The 18,876-nt window shown below is 42.9% G+C and overlaps 1 protein-coding gene across 2 annotated transcripts in view; it reads right to left on the bottom strand.

Annotated features, from left to right (window-relative positions):
- lrig1 (leucine-rich repeats and immunoglobulin-like domains 1) overlaps nt 1-6,008 on the bottom strand; it is a 26,026-nt gene extending 20,018 nt beyond the window's left edge. Inside the window, exons 1-2 of one of the 2 annotated variants that reach the window (XM_067255140.1) lie at nt 5,081-6,008; nt 190-261 (exon numbers count right to left, since the gene is read on the bottom strand). In XM_067255140.1, the coding sequence (XP_067111241.1) occupies nt 190-261; nt 5,081-5,283 (275 nt within the window). In that variant the 5' untranslated portion in view covers nt 5,284-6,008. Of the gene's footprint in view, nt 1-189; nt 262-3,352; nt 3,759-5,080 lie in introns of those variants that run through there. The other variant, XM_067255149.1, reaches the window with a different exon arrangement.
- Between the last annotated feature and the right edge of the window lie 12,868 nt (nt 6,009-18,876).

The raw sequence follows: 18,876 nt of genomic DNA, 5'->3' as shown, positions 1-18,876 counted from the left end.
GTGAGTGGCCGACCAGGCCGGGTGGTCAGGAAGAAACCTTGAGTTCTACGTGATTTATGTATGTATGTGTGTGGGGGGGGGAGGGGGGCTCCTTGAGTGTCCTGACACTTTTCCCTAAAGTGTGAACTGTCCCCAAGTGGCCTGTCCAACCCATTAGTGTTTTCCTGAGCCTGAGTGTTGTCTACTTACAGCTCTCGGAGGTTGGGCATGTTGGAGAAGACTTCTGGGTTGACGCTGGTCAGCTTGTTGTGGCCGAAATTCCTGTAGGGAATAGAGAAATGGATAAGCATCCTGACTATCTGCATTAATTATCAGTCCATTTAAAGATATACTGTCATGGGAAGGCATACATGACACAACGGCCGAAAATTCTATTAAACAAACTGTTCAGTGCCATTGGTGATTTCCTTGTATTTGTTTTGTAACCCGAATTTCTGTGAAACAACTATTCTGAGAAGCCTGTGTTGGCACTCCGGTGCAGTTCCTAAGGTCCTGATCAATACTATCGATACTAAAAGTGGCTTGAACCTGGCTCACTTACAGTGCTCAGCCCACAGTCGTTTATCTGTGTAACACTCAATTTGCAGTTCAGACTCACAGTGCATTTAATAGCAGGCACTTTACTTGAACAGGCACTTATTACAGAGACATTTGTTCAGAGATAGGGTTACAAGCAACAGTTCTGGGCTACAGGGAAGCTCTACTCCTTGCTCCTCCACATGATAAGATACTGATCTTTCTCATGGACAAAATTCACACGGGTTCACTCCCCCATCCCACCTCGACAGACACACAAACGTAAACGGTGTCTCTCGGGGCTTGTCAGCAGACACTATGGGAGGCTGGTGTGTGCTGTCTCTCTGGAGAGGTTTGAGCTGGGAGACAAAAGGAGCCCACAGCCCTACTCCTGCTCCAGTCCAGACATGAGAGATGGGCTAGGAATGTTTCACTGGCCTGTGGAGAGATGGCTGCTTGTTCCCAGAGTCTGGGGACACATTTACCTGACGCACCACATTCCTCACCCTCTTTCCTCTGGTGGCAGTGAGCCCATCGCGGGTCTGGCACAAACTGATGTGACCTTTGATATGCGCTGTGACTCCAGTTTACCTCAGGTTAACAAAACCAAGAAGACTTTAAGAGAAAATTGGAGGGATAATAAAACAGCTTATGAAGGCTTTACAAACTGGATGTCGCACAACAGATCCCAAACATCACAAGGTACAGCCTCTCATAACCCTGAACAGAACTGCAGAGCTCCCTCAGCTCCACAGATGTCTCTCTCTCCTTCTCTCTCTCTCTCGTTGTGCTTCTTGTCACTCTTTCCCTTCCCCTTTCATTTCCTGCTGTGTGAGGAGATAATGGTAGAGTATGAGTGTCTGTGTGTGAGTGTCTGTGTGTGTGTGCCCCAGAGGCAGAGCCCTGACAGCGTGGTATGTTGTGATCTCTCCTCCCGTCGCCATTGTGCCACAGATTGCTAAATTGCCGGCCCTGCAACAGGAGGCAATTACCTCATTATACTGAAGCAAAGTGAAAAATCACAGGGTTTTCTGTGCCGACCGGCACTGGGGGGCATGGATACTGCAGAGAGCAACACAGCGGAGAAGGAAGGAAGGCATCTGCAGAAAGCACCACACTACAGTCCTAACCATTGGCCCATCCCATAACCAATCACACACAGCCTAACTTCAGCCAGAGAGCAGCGGGGGCCCACCTTGTCAAAATGTCTGCACAGTCTATGAGTGTGTGAGAGAAGAGGGAGGAAAGCTGAGACCATTTTTATCTGTCCATCTCTATCGCTGATAAGCAGAGTGTGAACTTCGCTCCATGGAAGTGTGAAGTGATGTGAGCGATAGCCCCTTGGAGCTACATCTGGGAGACAGAGAAACTTTAATGGGCTGTTCCAAAGCACAATAAACTAGTCAAGGAATAACCTTGTGTCAGAGACAAGGGGGAGATCTCCCATAGGCCAGACATAGGGCCAGACAGAGCCTAGCACAACATTGTCCTCCCGCCCCCCACACACATACACCTTCCTGTCATAAAGAGCAGGTTTACAGCCCAGCAATAGCAGTGAGAGTGTACACAGGACTAACACCACAGCCACACCACCATTTTACACTCCTCTAAACATTGGGGGACAACAGAGAGAAACTATTGTTCATGTGCAAAAGCGTTTACCAAGATCTACACCTAAGTAAAACTGCACAGGTTTGAGAGCATGGTTTGTGGGCTGATGGGATCAGCATATTTTCTGGGCACAGTTTGCAGTGTCCGTTTTCCTGCTTCAGGTCCAGACATCCAGGAGGATTCCTCCCTGTGAACAGATCAGGCAGATTCAGAGGGAGTGTGCATCTTCCTCTGAGGGGTTCCCGAGGCGAGCACTCACTAAAGCAGGTCCACATCTTGGGCCCATGTGGACGGCCTTCCTCAGAGAGCTCCTGGCTCCATGCTGGAGTGGAAGTCCAGACACACTGAGGGGAGCCTGGCCTGTCTGAGGGCCGACACTGCTATCCAACCCTCCCGTCGACGAGGAGCAAAAGTACACGCGCCACCTAATAATACGCTTGGGTTTGGATGCAAATGTATTGCGTATGCCATCAGCCAGAGCCCTTGATTGTGAACAAAGGAAATGAGCCTGTCCTATTAATCTGGGGAAATAACATAAATAGCTCCACTCTGAAGACCTATTGTTCAACACACTGCTGATCTTATGTACACCACTTCAAAGTTGGTAAATGACTGATCATTAGACACTGAATTTCCTCTACTTTGTGTTTATTATGCTAAGAACAAGAACATTTGGAAATAATTGCACTATTGTCCATGGGAAGAGAGACTTGGGCCAGCAATGGGCCCTGGTTTTATAAACAGTATATGAGAATGTCCAGGACTTCTCTCTCTCTTCAGTTTTTTTGCATTGTTTGAGGACACTGACTGCTGCAAGTTTTCCTGAAGGTTGGAGTGTTAGGCTCCAGTAAGCACACACACACACACATAGCATTCTTCTATTGGTTGCCAGACTGCCTGTTTTGGGGGTATTCCGATTTACAGAACCTCTCTCCAAGTTTAACTTTTTTCTGATGTCTTCTCCAGATTTCCAAACTCTTCCCAGATGTACAGAATTCACAGATGATTCATCTATCAAACACACTTTGTAGACACCGGCTTAAACAAAAACGTGCAAGAAAAAAAAACTTGGCTCTGCGTAATGTCTTAACAAAAAGGCCATCTATTCTACTGACTGGATTCCTGGGGAATGACTTGTGGCAGCAGCTGCTCTATTGTCATCAAAGTCAACACACTTCCATGAACTCATTTCAGAGCTTCAGTTAATGTCATATTTTATCTGTACCTATGAAAGAACGTCTTGACCTTGACTTCCCGTGTTGTTTCCAATTTGTTCTCCAGTCAAGTTCTGAGCAGAAGTCATTTGATAAACACTGCATTTAACTAAAGGTAAACACTTTCAAAGTGTGTGACCTAGGAAAATATGCACAAATATGTGATAAAATCAGAGCAGTAGCGATAGTATCATCTTAAATACAAGGAGTTGGAGATGTAGAAATGTGGCTTTAAAACAATTCCCTGCGGACATTAAAGTCACAAGGCCAAAAGAAATCTATTAAAATAAACAAACTCGGCCTAATCAGTCAATACCACAAGATTACAAGACTGCGTACGGAGAAATGCCCTGGAAACCACAGAGGCCTACTGCACACTGCTGCTCTTGTACTGCTGCAGCACTTCAGTCAGTCTGGACTAAACTGACAGGGAACACTTGTTTGTTCATTTGTTTCAAGCAATGAAAGCCTAAATATAAAAGGAGTTATCTGAGAATCATATATGTCCAATCCAACAATAGACACATATGATTTCACTTACATATGATTTCACTTAAGCCAAACGTTTCCACAACATTAAACATTAAATCTCCTTGGCTTGCTGGTGGCAGTTGGATTAGAGTCATAATGCGACGACATGACAGCCAGAACTGAAAGTCTGTCTGGTTTACAGTAATCATGTACTTATCTGGCACTTTCACAAACCAGAGAAGAAAGAGAGCCTTTACCTTTGTAGTACCTGCCGACACAATGAACTATCTGTAGTGTTGTGGAAATGTGCAGTCTAGGTGTTTTACAGATAATGCAATGCTCATAAAACCATTCCCTTTGAAAACAGCAAGATTGCAGGTCTTTAAATCTGGACTGATAAGAGACTGATGCCATTTAGCTGTGGATCTAGACAATCTATGCATACATCAAATATCACATGACCAGCTACAAATTTCACCAAAATATGTATAGTTACATGTGACAATTTACAATAATCATGTAGGCTACAGTTGAAAATGGCAAAGTGGCAACTGCCTAAGGATTATTGCTTTATTCATGGTGGCATAGGGTACTTTGACAAAGTTACACTCCTTACCTCTAAAATGTTCACAGCCTACAAGGTTGGTATGCTGTCCTTACTTCTTTTCTAGAAAATGTGCAGTCAATCCATCTAAACTCAGATTGGCCATTCAATAATTACATGACAACCACATTTCTGTTTCAGATCTAGGTTGTCTTTGACATTAAATCAGTCCAGAGTGGTGTGAAATTGTTGATTGCAAGTAACTGCTCTGTTGTCTTTTATTCAGTGGGAGAACAATGCTCCAAAGTGAAGAGACATTCCTCAATCAGTGGGCAAACGACTAAATGATTCTCCAAACGTGTTTAGTGTGGTTTATGTCCTGAGAATTCATGCTTAATTTAGCAGAAACGTAATTTAAGAGCGAAATAGGACTTAATATAACTCCTGGAATGAACGGATCTAACCGAGTCATCACAACTCAGTAGGTAAATCACATAGTTAAGTTTGACGGAGGGGATCAGATCATATTGATTAGACTATATATAGCCTATTGTTGTAGCCTACAACAACTACAAAAATGTTTAGGGGAAACCCTGGAGCGTAAGAAATAGAAAATGTATCCTTGTGTGCAATAAGGTGTTATGCTCTGAGCTATTTTCCGTTTGGCAAGCAATGTTGTGCCGATATGGGGGTCAATGATTACGGACGGCTGACGGTAACTTACAGCGAAGCTGTCCGATCTGGAAGGTCCAGGGGTATTTCTGTCAAATCCAAATAGCTACAGTCCACAGAATCTCCAGTGCATGTACAGTTCTGAGCACATGGTAATTCTGAGCTCAATCCATAATTGAGTAACAGTCCAAGCGACAAAACTAAATAAAAACCATAGTGAGAAAAAGATCCCATTCGTCCCAGGGAAGCCGCCATTTTGTATCCACTTTTAATAGCTCTGATCTCTCTATTCGTATCCACAAATTGGGAAGATGATATAGTTTTCAAGAGATCGTGCAGTTTGTAGATAAATTCACATTAGGCTAAATATGTGGAAGATAGCATAACACAAGCAGTGTTAACACAAGCGGTATGACCAAGTCTAGTTTTCCAGAATAACAGAACCATTTAGAACACGTCAATTCCGAGTTCAACTTTCTCTTCTTCAGTCCGAAATGAGTCTGTTTGCCTATCAATAGGCTGTAATGAAAGTGTCCTTTAAGAAAAATAAAAAATACATCACAGCAAATTGTCCGATGAATGGTTGAAAACGAAGTCTCCTTTTTGGCAAAACAATACTTTTAGCAAGCATGTTGTCGACACTCAAACTTAAAAAACAATTTAACTTGGGATACTCAATGTGCACATACTATGGAGTATGTAGGCTACAATGTTATAACACTTCACAGCAGTGCGAGATGTAACAGCCGCAAGAAGTGACCAGTGCCGAAAAAGTCCATCGTTGATTTTCCATAACACCAAAATGCAACACCTTGCTCGTGTAGAATGATTCCAACTTCCCGTAGCCTATAGCCTACAGCATGAATACTTATCTGTGAATATCTAATCTATCAGTTAAAGGATGTGGTCAAATTAATCCCAGCGATTCACTCGATTATCAATTGCGGTCCACACTTATAACGTAGCCCAACAACCAGAGAGTTTTTTCTTCTAGTTAGAATACTTTTTTCCAGCGTTCGTTCCATAGTCCCACGTTGGATGCACAACAGGATTTCAGATACTCCCATTTCTACTGCAATTGGCTGTTCCAATTTGAGGAACAGCTCAGCTCCTAATCTCACTGGTTGCTGTAGAGTCTTCGGGCGTAGCAAAATTCGACAGCCAGTACCCAGCTGTCACTCACAAATCGTTGACCACACCCATGTTTCCCACCCCGGGTGTGAAACCGCACCACCTCCCTTCACTCTCACTGCTTCTTAAAGGGACAAAGACCAGATCAAAACACAAATCGGATAATCGTAGGATAGCCTCAACAAACAGGCTGTACTAGGCCAGGGATGGGCAGTATGAATGATACATGTATTTAAAGTACGTATTTGAAATACAAAGTAGGATTTCTAAATTGCATTTGATAGGTTTGATCAAAATATCTTCATATTTGGTATCAAAATACTTTAGTGTTTAGTATTTTGTATAAAAAAAAATACTCTTTGTGACAAATCTATATGATGATACTGTAAAAACTAGTGCACAGTACCCGTCATGCAGTCGGTAATTAAGATATCAGTGAGACACACTCACAAATCCTGGAACTATAGATAGATAGTGCACAGTTCCCGTAATGAACTCGGTGATGCACACACGTACACACACAGAGATGTCTAGAATTACAGAAAAGGCACAGTGCCCGTGATGCAGTCAGTGATGACAGGTTTTTCTCAGTGGCTTTGGTACATTTCTTAGATCACAATTGAAATTCTCAAAAAGTACTTGTTCAATCTCCACATCATCTACTCACTTATGCACATCATGAAAGCATTCTTTTTCATTCTTTTGACCAAATTTCCGACGCTCTGGTACGTTCCTCCAAATGGTTATGTAGCCCACAATTCCTACATTATCAATTACTTGTGTCCTATTGATCAAAATGTATTGTATTGGTTCTCTGTTAAATAGTCTGAACCCCACAAACATTAAAACATTTGTTACGGTGTAGTACAGAGTGGACCCAAATGTAGCACAACATCTTTCGGAAACACAAAGATCTCATCCGTCTACCACGGAACTGCACGTTATTGGGTCCTGAGATGGACACCTGCAAAATCACAACTTTGCACAGTGCCCGGTTCCAGAGCTAATTTCCCCCCCAAAAACACTATAAAACTTGCAGAGGCAGACAGACAGACAGACAGACAGGCAGGCAGGCAGGCAGGCAGGCAGGCAGGCAGGCAGGCAGGCAGGCAGGCAGGCAGGCAGGCAGACAGACAGACAGAGATTCCTTGCATTACAGTACAGATGCTGCTTCTGTTAATACTCCTTGACAAGTTTTGTTGCTACTTTCTGATTGAATTTCTGTCTATTTAAAATCAAAACATATTGATAATTGCATCTTTAAATGTAATTGTTGACAAAGTGCTAAAATATTTGTATTCGACTTCCAAATAGGTGTTCAATAATTGATACATTGATAAATTATTTATTGCTAAACGATTGTACCCTAACTGAAGTATCTAGTTAGTAGGATCATGATGTTGTATACCATTCCATGAATGACCGCCTGACACGTAATTTAATATTATATTTATGATTAACTATCAAATGATTCATTACTAGAAACGAGTTTCTATGAATAGCGGTGCCATCAATTGTCTTCTTAGACTTGTTTGTCACTGATACAAGGCTAGGCCCTTCATTACCAAACAACAAGGAACCAAATTAGGATACAATTATGAGTCATTAGCAAACTGTCAGTTAAACATTATGTGAATATTTGATCTGTTAACATTTGTCAGATTTATTGCATTACTAGTTAGGCAGAGAAAAGGTATTGCTATCAAACATTCTTTACTTAATCAACTGAATCAGTGTACTGGTGAAGGGATAGATCAAATAGGCCGATAGATGAAACGTTTGCAATGTGATTTCATGCTCCCTTGTAAAAGTATTTTTAGTATTTTTACAGTATAAATACAGTAGTTTATTTTGCTACATGGTGTATCAAGGTATTTGGAATCTTATTTTAAACTACATGTTGATGTATCTTTGCCCATCCCTGTACTAGGCTAGTGTTGGTTGAGTTGAAACATTTCCGGTCAACATTTAAAGACAAACTGGGTCTTGGTAAGGAGTTTTTTCAAAGATGAACTCAAACGATCCAATAATTCCAACTTATTGGAGGGATCATAATCAACACAGAAGACGTACACTCAGAACTCAGAATAGTCTACTGGGAACCTGAATTTAGTAGAATGAGTGAGTTGTGTGTGTGTGTGTAACCAGTCTGATCTTTGCACTGCTTGAGTGTGCCCTATAATGGTCTCGTGATAGCACATAATTTTTCCCAAATGGTGAAGTCATGTCCGCCCGTTGTCTGAAAAATGCACATCTGCGATAAATTGGTGCAGTTGTCAGCCATTTGGCACCATGAAGAGTTTTCCCCATAAATCTTTTTTTCCTGGCAATGACAGGTCATATTGATTGACTTTGTGTGAGCTATTGTTTATCGTTTCGTGTTCGGATAAGTCTCACATTTTCAAGCAATTAATCACTGCATGGTTGGGACATAGAAATTCACACCTGTAGCACTGCAGGCAATTCTCTACACAAGTTCCTCATTCTTTTTTTGTCAGTAGGTTTAGGTTTCACATTGCATGATCAGGGAAAATGTGAGAAATGCCCACGTCAAAAAACTATAGAACAACAATACTGACCAAAACTAGCAGTTGTAAAAATGTATGTCAGGTTGATTAGCTGTAATAGTAATGGAACACTCAAAATACAGTATAAATCTGTGTCTGTCATGAGAGAAGATTTACTTTTATCCTTTGTCAAAGTTTGACTTTCTTCCTCAGATGTGAATCCATCATGTATTTGCTTGATCTTCCTGCTGGACCTCTAACTGCTGGTTGAAAGAATATGTTCAATAATTAACATTTAAAATATGTGGCCATGCATTTTAACATTCTTCTAACAGATACGATATTTGGATCAGGTACGTCGCTGGTCTATTTCCAGAGGTCTGTTGACATGTCTTTTAATATGATTTATCAGGTGCCCAGGCTGCAGTGAGTCATTGGCAGTACAAATAACTTGTGTGTGACATGGAGGGCCAAAATATCAGGTTAACATTTGGATCAATGCGACCAGCTCCTGCGCTATGAAATGGTCATTAAGACATCAGCTCAAGTTGGTCAACACCTTGGAATAAACTTGTCACACCAGAATCCATGCTTTATCGGACAGGTTTGTTTTCTGGATAACGCTCACTGACGTCGATGGCAGCACTACTTAAATTAGTCCTAGTCTGTAGCACTGAGGACAGATGCTGGACACATATTGCTATTTAGTAAGGGTTGTGTTCTTCTGGATGGGTTGATTTATGTCTGTCAGGACTAAGAGATATATGCTTGTTAAGCGGATTCACAGTGTGAGGAAGCCATTAACATCTATGGATTCCGCTGCAACTTTGACACTGGCCTTCAACTGGGCCTATTGTGAGTGAGCTTTGACTGATAGAATGGAGGACATGAGTCTGTCATGAGAGGTTTCTGTAAGAAGATAATGAGTGAACCAGATGAGTGAGCCTCTCTCCGTCTCTCTCTCTCTCTCTCTCTCTCTCTCTCTCTCTCTCTCTCTCTCTCTCTCTCTCTCTCTCTCTCTGCATGGATGTTTTTTCACGCCAACCATACTTGCGTTTACGCAGCTGGAATGGGATAAAAGAGTCTGAGGTGAGGGCAGTTAGGTAGAAGAGGCAATACATAAAGACATTGGACTTGGTACCGTGTGTTTGGGGGCTGGGAGAGCAGGGGCCAGACAGGGTTAGGGTGTATTTGGTGAGTCTAGTTCTAGAACATATTTTTCCCATTTTGGATCACTCCAGATTTTTACAGCGGGACAGGGGACTGGGGGGGGGGCTGGGTCAGGATGGGTGGGGGGGGTGCGGAGGGATCTGTGAGGCCCCCAACGCGATTTATCATGCTCGTCTTGCTGGAATCTTCAAAGATAACGAGTCATCTGCTTGAGCCATTCATCAACAATAAAATGGAGAGGCGTGAAACGAGGCCAACTCATCACACTCTCGCTGGATGGCTAACGGGTGTTGGGGAGAGCGTGGAAATGCCTTGCTAATGGGAAGCAGAGGCAAGTTGGACACCTCCTCATGATACCAGGCTGTTTACTAAGTGGCATTGTGCGTGAGTTTGAAGACAGGAGGGAAGAACATGGATGTAGGTGAATGGAGAGAACCGCTCACAGAACAACACTCTGAGCAGCTTCCATACCCTGCAAACATCCCTTACATCATCATTATTATTATCTTGAAGCAGACGTTTTCATCCAAGCAACATGTGTGTTCATCTACAGCACAGATGGTACATCCCTATCATCGTCAGTAGAGCTTCTACCACAGGATATCAAAAACAGCACAGACTTTCTTGAACACGTAACTTGGAGTCAGGTGGCTGAGCGGTTAGGAAATCGGGCTAGTAATCAGAAGGTTGCTGGTTCGATTCCCCGGCCGTGCTAAATGATGGTGTGTCCTTGGGCAAGGCACTTCACCCTACTTGCCTCGGGGGGAATGTCCCTGCACTTACTGTACGTCGCTCTGGAGAAGAGCGTCTGCTAAATGACCGGCACAGTTTCAGCTAAACGTTCGCCACCGAAGCTATTTGATAGAGTGTGAGGCACCAGTCCTGCCCACAGGTCATAACCTAAGCACCTGTTTCTGAAATGAGAAGGCAAACAAAGACCACAGTGAATAAGGGAGGGGCTCTCTGCTGCTATGTGTACTATGTATACGCTCATACTGCGTTCCACTGAAGCCCTCTGCAGGTGTCCAAACAAGCTGGTGGAAGTTTTTTATATATTTTTATATATATATGGAAAGTGTGTACAAACATTTACATTTCTCCCCTTTGTTTGTTTTAATGGAGTGAGTGAATCTCGCCTTGCTCTGCCAAGTTCCTATCACTGGGCAGGGCATGGCACCCAGCGATACACTGCATCGCGTTGAGAGATGACTCATCCCCCCGACAACAACCTGTTGAGCCATGGAGAGAGAGAGGGGTGGTGGAGGTTCTTGCAACCCTGTCAATGTCAACCAGAGTGAAGGCATGCATTGTCAAAAGAGGGCCACCTTCTCAGCTTGTTTCGATTTCTTTTCAGCAGGTGTTTACCTGTGTCCACATCCCTCGTGTTGTCACCCTGTGAGACAAAGTTGAGCTCAAGGCCTTGACTGAATCACATACTTGGAAGGGTGAGGGTGGTTCACTAATACCGGCATATTATTATTATTCGTCTGGGATTGTTTTTGTAGGATTTTCCTATAGAAGGTTCCATAAAAGAAGTAATGGCCTGGAACGTCTTTGTCAAGACACAGGTTAGGAATGCCTGGAGCCCAGGTTCTTTGAAAGGTGGCTTCTGTGTGGAGTGGCTGCAGTGGCAAAGCTGCTTTTGTCTGCCAGCTTTCTTTGTTCTGTGTTTTTAATAGTGAATGCAGAAGTGCCATGAAGAGCTTCTCTCTCTCTCTCTCTCTCTCTCTCTCTCTCTCTCTCTCTCTCTCTCTCTCTCTCTCTCTCTCTCTCTCTCTCTCACACACACACACACTCACCAGGTATCTCACGTTAGAACAAAGTGTAACACAAAGCTATCTGCAAAGTCACGCTCATCGATTACATTTTTTATTTTATTTTATATTAATTCTAAACATGGAAATACTGCAAGCATGTGAGTTGATATCCCTCACAGTTGACTACCCATAAGTAAAGTGTTTACAAATGCACTGTGCAGCTTAATAAGCCAGATAAATCGGAACGACCCAAGAGTCTAAATTAAATTAGAGCTTCAAACGCACTCCACTGAAGTACAGGCCGGAGGTGGAAAATTGAATTCATTTGAAGTCACATGATCGCCATTTACTGCATAAAGAAACATATGCCTCTCTCTCTGTCGTATATGTTTACGAGCAATTCATTTGACATCGTTACGATATCTTAAGTGTATCATTAACTGTGGAGAAATAGCAATTAGGTGGTGTGTTAACTTGAGCAGTTTTTTATGTGTGTGTGTGTGTTCTAACCCAACGAAGAGAAACAGTGAGTTGATAGTGCCCTATCAGCCACAGAATACAGCAGGAATTGTATGTGCATCCACACATGTGCATCCAACACTGATTAATTCAGCAGAAACAGAAAAACTTCAGCTATTCTTAAGAACCTATGATCACCACATTATCAGCTAAATTAATGAATGTGGATCAGCCAAACTTTCCCCTCTCACAAAAACTCTTTCTTTCACCACGGCTGGGGGGCTGTGCCCCCCGGGGGGGCTCATTAAGGGAGCCTCTGGGACAACTTGTGTAGCTATGGGGAATAAAGAGGAAAAAGGAACGGTTATCCCCCTTTTCTCTGCGTTCCCCTGGTCCTGACAAAACGGTGCTGGAGAAAAGGGGGGCTCTGGCAGACCTGAATGGGAGTGGAGGACTGTGGCTCGCTCATGCAGAGAGCTCCCATCCCCTCTGTACCTGGAGAATAGAGTGACCAGCTGCTGCACTGGGCCCTTTTCCCCTGGCCTCTATAGTGCCTCTCTGAATGGAGCCTGAATACGGAAAGAGAGGAAGGAGGGAGGACGAGGCTCGAGGGCTGCTGGAGCCCAGGTTCCCTCAGAGAGAACAGCTCCGCAGGTTTGCTTGAGACACAGGGTTGGGAAAGCTGGGTTTAAACGATCATAATAAAATGAGAACGGTGTGAAAACCTAATTGGAAAAGTCCATTATGTGGGCAGTTCAAATGGCTCTTTGACCAAATCTAAATTGGCAGGGCACTCAGCTCTGTGTATGCAGAACTCTGGAAAATCTAAAGGGCAGACTAAATGTTTCCGACATTATAAAGTGTGAATAAATAAACTTGTTTTCCATGTCGGCCAAATATGAGTGTAATGTAAACCTTTTATGTAGGTCAAGGTAAACTTTATAATTCCACAACGGGAAATTCATGTAAGTAAATGCCAATACAATGAATTGCAAGTCAGATTTAAGTAAAATAATATTTTGAGACATTGACAAAATTACAAGTTCAATTACTTTTCATACTTCCTTATGGGGAACACAACATCCATATATTAGTCATCCTTCCACATGTTCACTCCTCTATCCATCCCATGAGCTCTGTCCCAGGCTTACCTTGTGCCTGTGTGTGTGTGTCAGTGTATATGTGTGTGTATGTGTATGTGTGTGTGTGTATGTGTGTGTGGTGTGACCTCCTGGTGGTGTGATGGCAGTGCTCTCCCCAGTCCCAGCTCTGCCACAGCTGCTGAGCTGATGGCGGCCTGCCTGCCCCCAGGCCCCTGCTGCAGCTAATGGGATAATGGCTGCCACGTTATGCACACTTAGGACTCACAGTGCAGTGCTGGGGGCTGTGTGTGCAAGTGTGTGTGTGTGTGTGAGTGTGCCTATGCCGGACTGTGGGAAATACTGGAGGTCTTGACTGGTAGTGAAAAATAAAAATGAGTTGGAAGGTGGTTGTTTGGAATTATATGTACTGAAAGATTAATGAAATTGAAATTCATGAATTCGAAACTCAATTAACCTTTTTAGATTAATTAAAAACGTTATAGAGGTAATATTTTTAACAGTTTGTAATATGTATTTATGAGTCAGGTTGCTAGAACAGTACAGTTCTCTGTGAGAGGGGCCAAGAGCTGCACAGTGGGCCCAGCTGAGGTCTCTTGAGACAGGAGGTGAATGAGGGGGGACTGAGAGAGTCTCTTCTAGAACGGTATGTCTTCTCAAACCAGACAACAAGGCAACAACAAGGACGACAGCTCCTCTATTCACTGGCCTCAATGGCCGCTTCAACTTTCAAGTCCAGGGCCAATTTGCAGAGTTCCAGTATTTTAACGGAGTTACCCAGAGGAATGAGTTTTATCAATGCAAAATAAGTATTTATGATCATATTTCCACTAGGGAATTCTCTCAATTTACTGCAAGTGGAGGATCTTACAGATATAAATGTTGTGTATGGGAAATCAATGAAGAAACAATAATGGTTTTGTTTAACTTAAGCCAGAAGCCATAACTACTTTGCAGATGCTTGCTTCTTCAGAAATGTGTTGGATCATGTACAGTTGAAGAGAGCATCTCTCAGCATCTCAGGTTTGAAGCCTTCAAACTTACCTCAGCATCTTCCTCCTCTTTAACACACACAGCATGACAGAGAAACAGGCAGAGAACACAGAGAATTGATAGATTTCCCTCAGCTAATAGTTTTTTTCTCCCCCTCCATAAAAGAACAGACTGAAGATAATCTGGAGAAAGCAGAACCAGTCTCTGTCATTTTCTTGGATCATGTTGGTAATGTTCTTCATGGACACTCATAACATTTTAGCATGCACCTCCTCTTTGTTCTCCAAATCTGGGCCTTGAGGAATTCTGCTGGAGATCAAGAAATCAAACATGGTGTTCTAATCTCACATTTAGAGCTTAGGTATAGTATGCCAACACACACACACACATTTTCCAAACATAGGGTCTACCATGGAGCGCACACACTTTTACACAAGTAGTTCAAGGATAGGAATTCCATACTGGAGTGAATTTTAAACCCTTCAAACAAACCTAGAAATTTAACACGCTGTTTAAATTAACATTCTTTTTTCAGCATTCAGCATCACACATGGACTGTATTTCTGTTGGCAATACATATTTTGGACCTAAACGGAACTAATAACAAGGATGCTCATTTGTGGATCAAATAGCGATTGCACAAGTGTCTTGGTATCAGGCAGGAACTCTAAATAGATTAAATCTCAAATGGATTCAGTCCAAGACAGAATAAAAGTACACCTGAGAATGATATTGCAAACATAATACCGTGGGCCTATGTCTGAAACATTAAGCAGGAGTAAATTATTGACCAAGTGCAAACAAGACTAAAAGTGCACATGTTGAAGCTCTGCATAAGAAAAAAAGGTTCTGTAACCTTTTTGTGACCCCTTTACCCTTCTCAACCCAAGACATGATGAGCACATTGATTTTTTTAGTTGCCGTGTCGGTGTGGCTACGTGTCAAACCTGCCTATCCCCCTTTCAGTTACGCCTAGATACACTGGGACAGGAACATACAAACATACACACTCATACACAGACACACACACACACACTTACACAACCTTTCTCTGGTCTGGATTCGTTGTGCTTATTTAGCCCTGGCTCCTCAGGCTATTTGACAGCAGTAGCGTGACAAGGCAGATGCAGCACAGTTCCGCATGTCTAACTCCTACCAGACTCTCTCTGTCCAGGTTGACACCAGAACACATACAGACCAAACAGACTGCTTAGCACCTGACACATCCGCCAGCCTGCCATCCATCCATCCAGCTCCATCTATCCAGACAGCTAGCCAGCCATCCATCTATCGAAATTTGACTGCAAGTGCAAACCCCATCTCAACCTCTCCATAGTCAGGGTCAAAACACATTAAACCCTGTTCCATTTCAGTTGTCAAATCACAGGTGAGAGTGCTTCTTCACACCTGTGTGGACCCTTTAGGTCAAACACAGGCTGTGATTAAAATCTGACCATAACAGGAAATTTGCAGGGAAAATTGAATGCGCCAGAGGTGAGATGTGGAGCGCTGACGTCTGGCATTCTCTGACGAGACGATGATTGTCTTGGAGAAAGACTCACGATCTCAGATTTCATCTTTCGTTGTGTGGAGAGAGGCTTGTGCTGTGTCTCACACATACTCTCTGTCCAGGATCCCATTGAGTTTTCATTGACTGTAGCTTTTACTGCAGTGAGAGCTAATGTCAGATGTGAGTATGATCCATTCAAGTTGCTGGGTGATGCTCTCTGTCCTTCCCAGGATTCTTTGCATGATAATGCATAGCGTATCATATCTCCCAATGTCCTTGCTTATGCATGTGATGTGCCTTCCAGCAAACGTAAATGTGGGCATGTGTGTCCACATACAGCATGCATGTTGTCATGTGTGGGTGAGGGGGCCTGTGTGCACTGTGTAGGCAATAAGCTTTGGAAAAGGGTAATATATATATGTATTCTATAACTTACAGTTTCTCTTACCCCAAGTTCATCTCTCTCTCTCTCTCTCTCTCTCTCTCTCTCTCTCTCTCTCTCTCTCTCTCTCTCTCTCTCTCTCTCTCTCTCTCTCTCTCTCTCTCTCTCTCTCTCTCTCCCTCTGAAACAGCAGAACAAGCAGGAAATGCCTGGCTAATTAGGAAGATTAGTGAAGCTTCTGCCAGCTGTTGAAGGAGACTGTGAGAGGCAGGAAGGTGAGGAGACACTCTCCTGCTGCGCTGCTTGCTGCCTTTTAAGTATTTCTGACTCACCATGACAGGCCAGAAGAAGAGAAGCTCTGCATTATCATGATTGATAACGTTGTTTAATGTCAGTCTGTTTTTCTTAATCACGGTCATACATATCAGCCAGAATCTGATATATTGGGAATGAGAAACATATACTTTACAAAGAATGTACATGAGTACACATTAAAGTCAGCTGCAAATAGAAGCCTGTAAATTACTAGCCTGTTACGCTACCATGCCAACAATCTGTTTCCATTATGTACACAGTGGCTGTGTGTGTGTAGGGGTAGCATGTCCTAATTTAAAAAACACAGTTTGGACTGCCCTAACAGTCATTCATCAGACATTATAGAAGCAACCTGCTGCTTTTACCCAGAGAAGAGTCCATGTTGTGAGTGGAGCGTGTCTTGATTTGGTGCCAGCTCTGTGTTCAAACCCCACACAAGGGTTGGACCATCATGTTTTCAACCTGTCACACATCTGCCTGAAATATCATATCTCTTTTTAGGACTACGCAGGCCAACATAATAATACACCTTTTATCTTCATTGCTTTTAAATATCATCAATAAATTGAGACTGACAGTTCCACAAACCCAAGCCCTACCATAACGTAAAAGGTCAGGGGTCAACTGCATTAATAATGTGAGATATGCATGAAAGAAGAGCAGGGTGAACATTTGGTCCTTGGCTTTAAACTATATATATTCTGCCCATGATGTTATCAGGGGTATAGGGGCCTAAGTGCACTGTTCCATCCTCCAGCAACTGGTCTACATGGGAAGGTTTCAATCAACCTGCAAACTTTACATTCACATTAAGTCATTTAGCAGACACTCTTATCCTGAGCGACTTACAGTAGGTAGGGACATTCCCCCGAGGCAAGTAGGGTGAAGTGCCTTGCCCAAGGACACAACGTCATTTCGCACGGCCGGAATCGAACCGGCAACCTTTGGATTAATAGCCCGAATCACTAACCGCTCAGCCATCTGACTTCCCTACCTTCAGTTCGTTGGAACTGAAATTCCTCTCTTTTGTTTCAACATGCAAACTTGTGATGAAACACTGGATTGTGGTATCAGAGAAAAACAGTTAAGTTAAGTTAGTTTTTATTACTTTACCCAAGCAACCTTTTTTGCATTGAAATAAAACTTAAAAAAAATAACCTCCTTTTTGTGTTCATCCCAAATGAATAATGAATATTACTCAGTTGAATAAGCTCCTAATGTTTGATATTACATCCTCATTATGGATCACACAAACAGGGCCTCTGATACAGAGGTAAGCAGTTAGAACACAATTGCCCATTCAGCAGTCTCTGCTGCAACGCTATGCGCTACCCAAACAGATGGGAAATAAGCCATCAATTACTCATTTATCCTTAAACGGCTGCATTTAACCACAATTATCTCTATTGCGGAGTTTATCGAGACAGGACAACATCAGACATCTGTTTGTGTGTGTGTGTGTGTTTCTGTGGTGTGATGGAAAATTGAATAGGGGTCCCGTCTATGATCCTTCATCTGTAAATGTTCACACATTCCCCACACACTCCTCACACACTCTCCCCTGCACCCAACAGATGCTGTACCATGTCCTTCCATGTTTTCACAACTTTGGTTTAGTTAAATGCTCCGTGTTCATTTACTTAATGTGGCGTGATGAAAATCACTTGTTAATTGGATTTATAGGCCCTCTAGAAACAAGGGTTTAGTTTGGCTACATGAAGTAGTGTGGCCATATTCATAAAGCATTGACAGAACTGTTGCTATTTTAAACAACTTTCCAGATACCACAAATAATGTAACATTAATCAACCAAGTGAAATCATTCTGCCAAATTTGAAGCTAACCACAAAGCAGTTGTAGACAATGATGAATGAGCCCTGATTTTCCAGTTAGTGTGTTTACTCAAACCCACACAATGAGCTGTGATGTTCTATAGAACATGGCTGCCTTGACCAACAAGCCAACACAATGGAGTAAGAGTGGAAGGAATGTGTGTGTGGACATGTTGGTTCGAAGGACTACTACAGACCAGCCCACAGGGCAGCTCAGCTCAGCTAACAAACTAGCCTCAGGCTCCCACTGAACAGGTGCAGTTCTGGTGTCTCTTCCACACAGAACAAATCTGACCCTACGACATTGAAACAACAACAAACACTGGCCTATATAACGGTGGCGATGGCTGTTCTTTCTTTTCTTTTCTTTTTTTCTTTTTTTTGGCTTTGGGACGGTTTTTCAACACAATGCTTCTAAGCAAACAGAATTCTGTGAATGTTCGAGGAAGAAGATAAACACTGGATGTTGTGACGTGTGTGGTGAGTGAGTGGCGGTGTGTGGTAGGAATTCCTGACATTGAGCCGGGTGCTATTTTTTTGTCAGGTGATATGTTTTGAGAGGTTTTTTCCCGCCCCTGGCTCACCTGTTGAGCTCCGACAACAAAACAAATAGCTTCCATCGTGGCAGGGAATGACCTCTGACCTCAGTGTGAGTCGCCTTGCAGAGCCAGGGTGTTTGTGAAGTCTCTCTG

The sequence above is a fragment of the Osmerus mordax genome, chromosome 1, assembly GCF_038355195.1.
Source record: "Osmerus mordax isolate fOsmMor3 chromosome 1, fOsmMor3.pri, whole genome shotgun sequence".
Classification (NCBI taxonomy): Eukaryota; Metazoa; Chordata; class Actinopteri; order Osmeriformes; family Osmeridae; genus Osmerus; species Osmerus mordax.
Note: the sequence above shows the minus strand (reverse complement) of the source record. Positions and strands in the feature narration are given on the sequence as shown.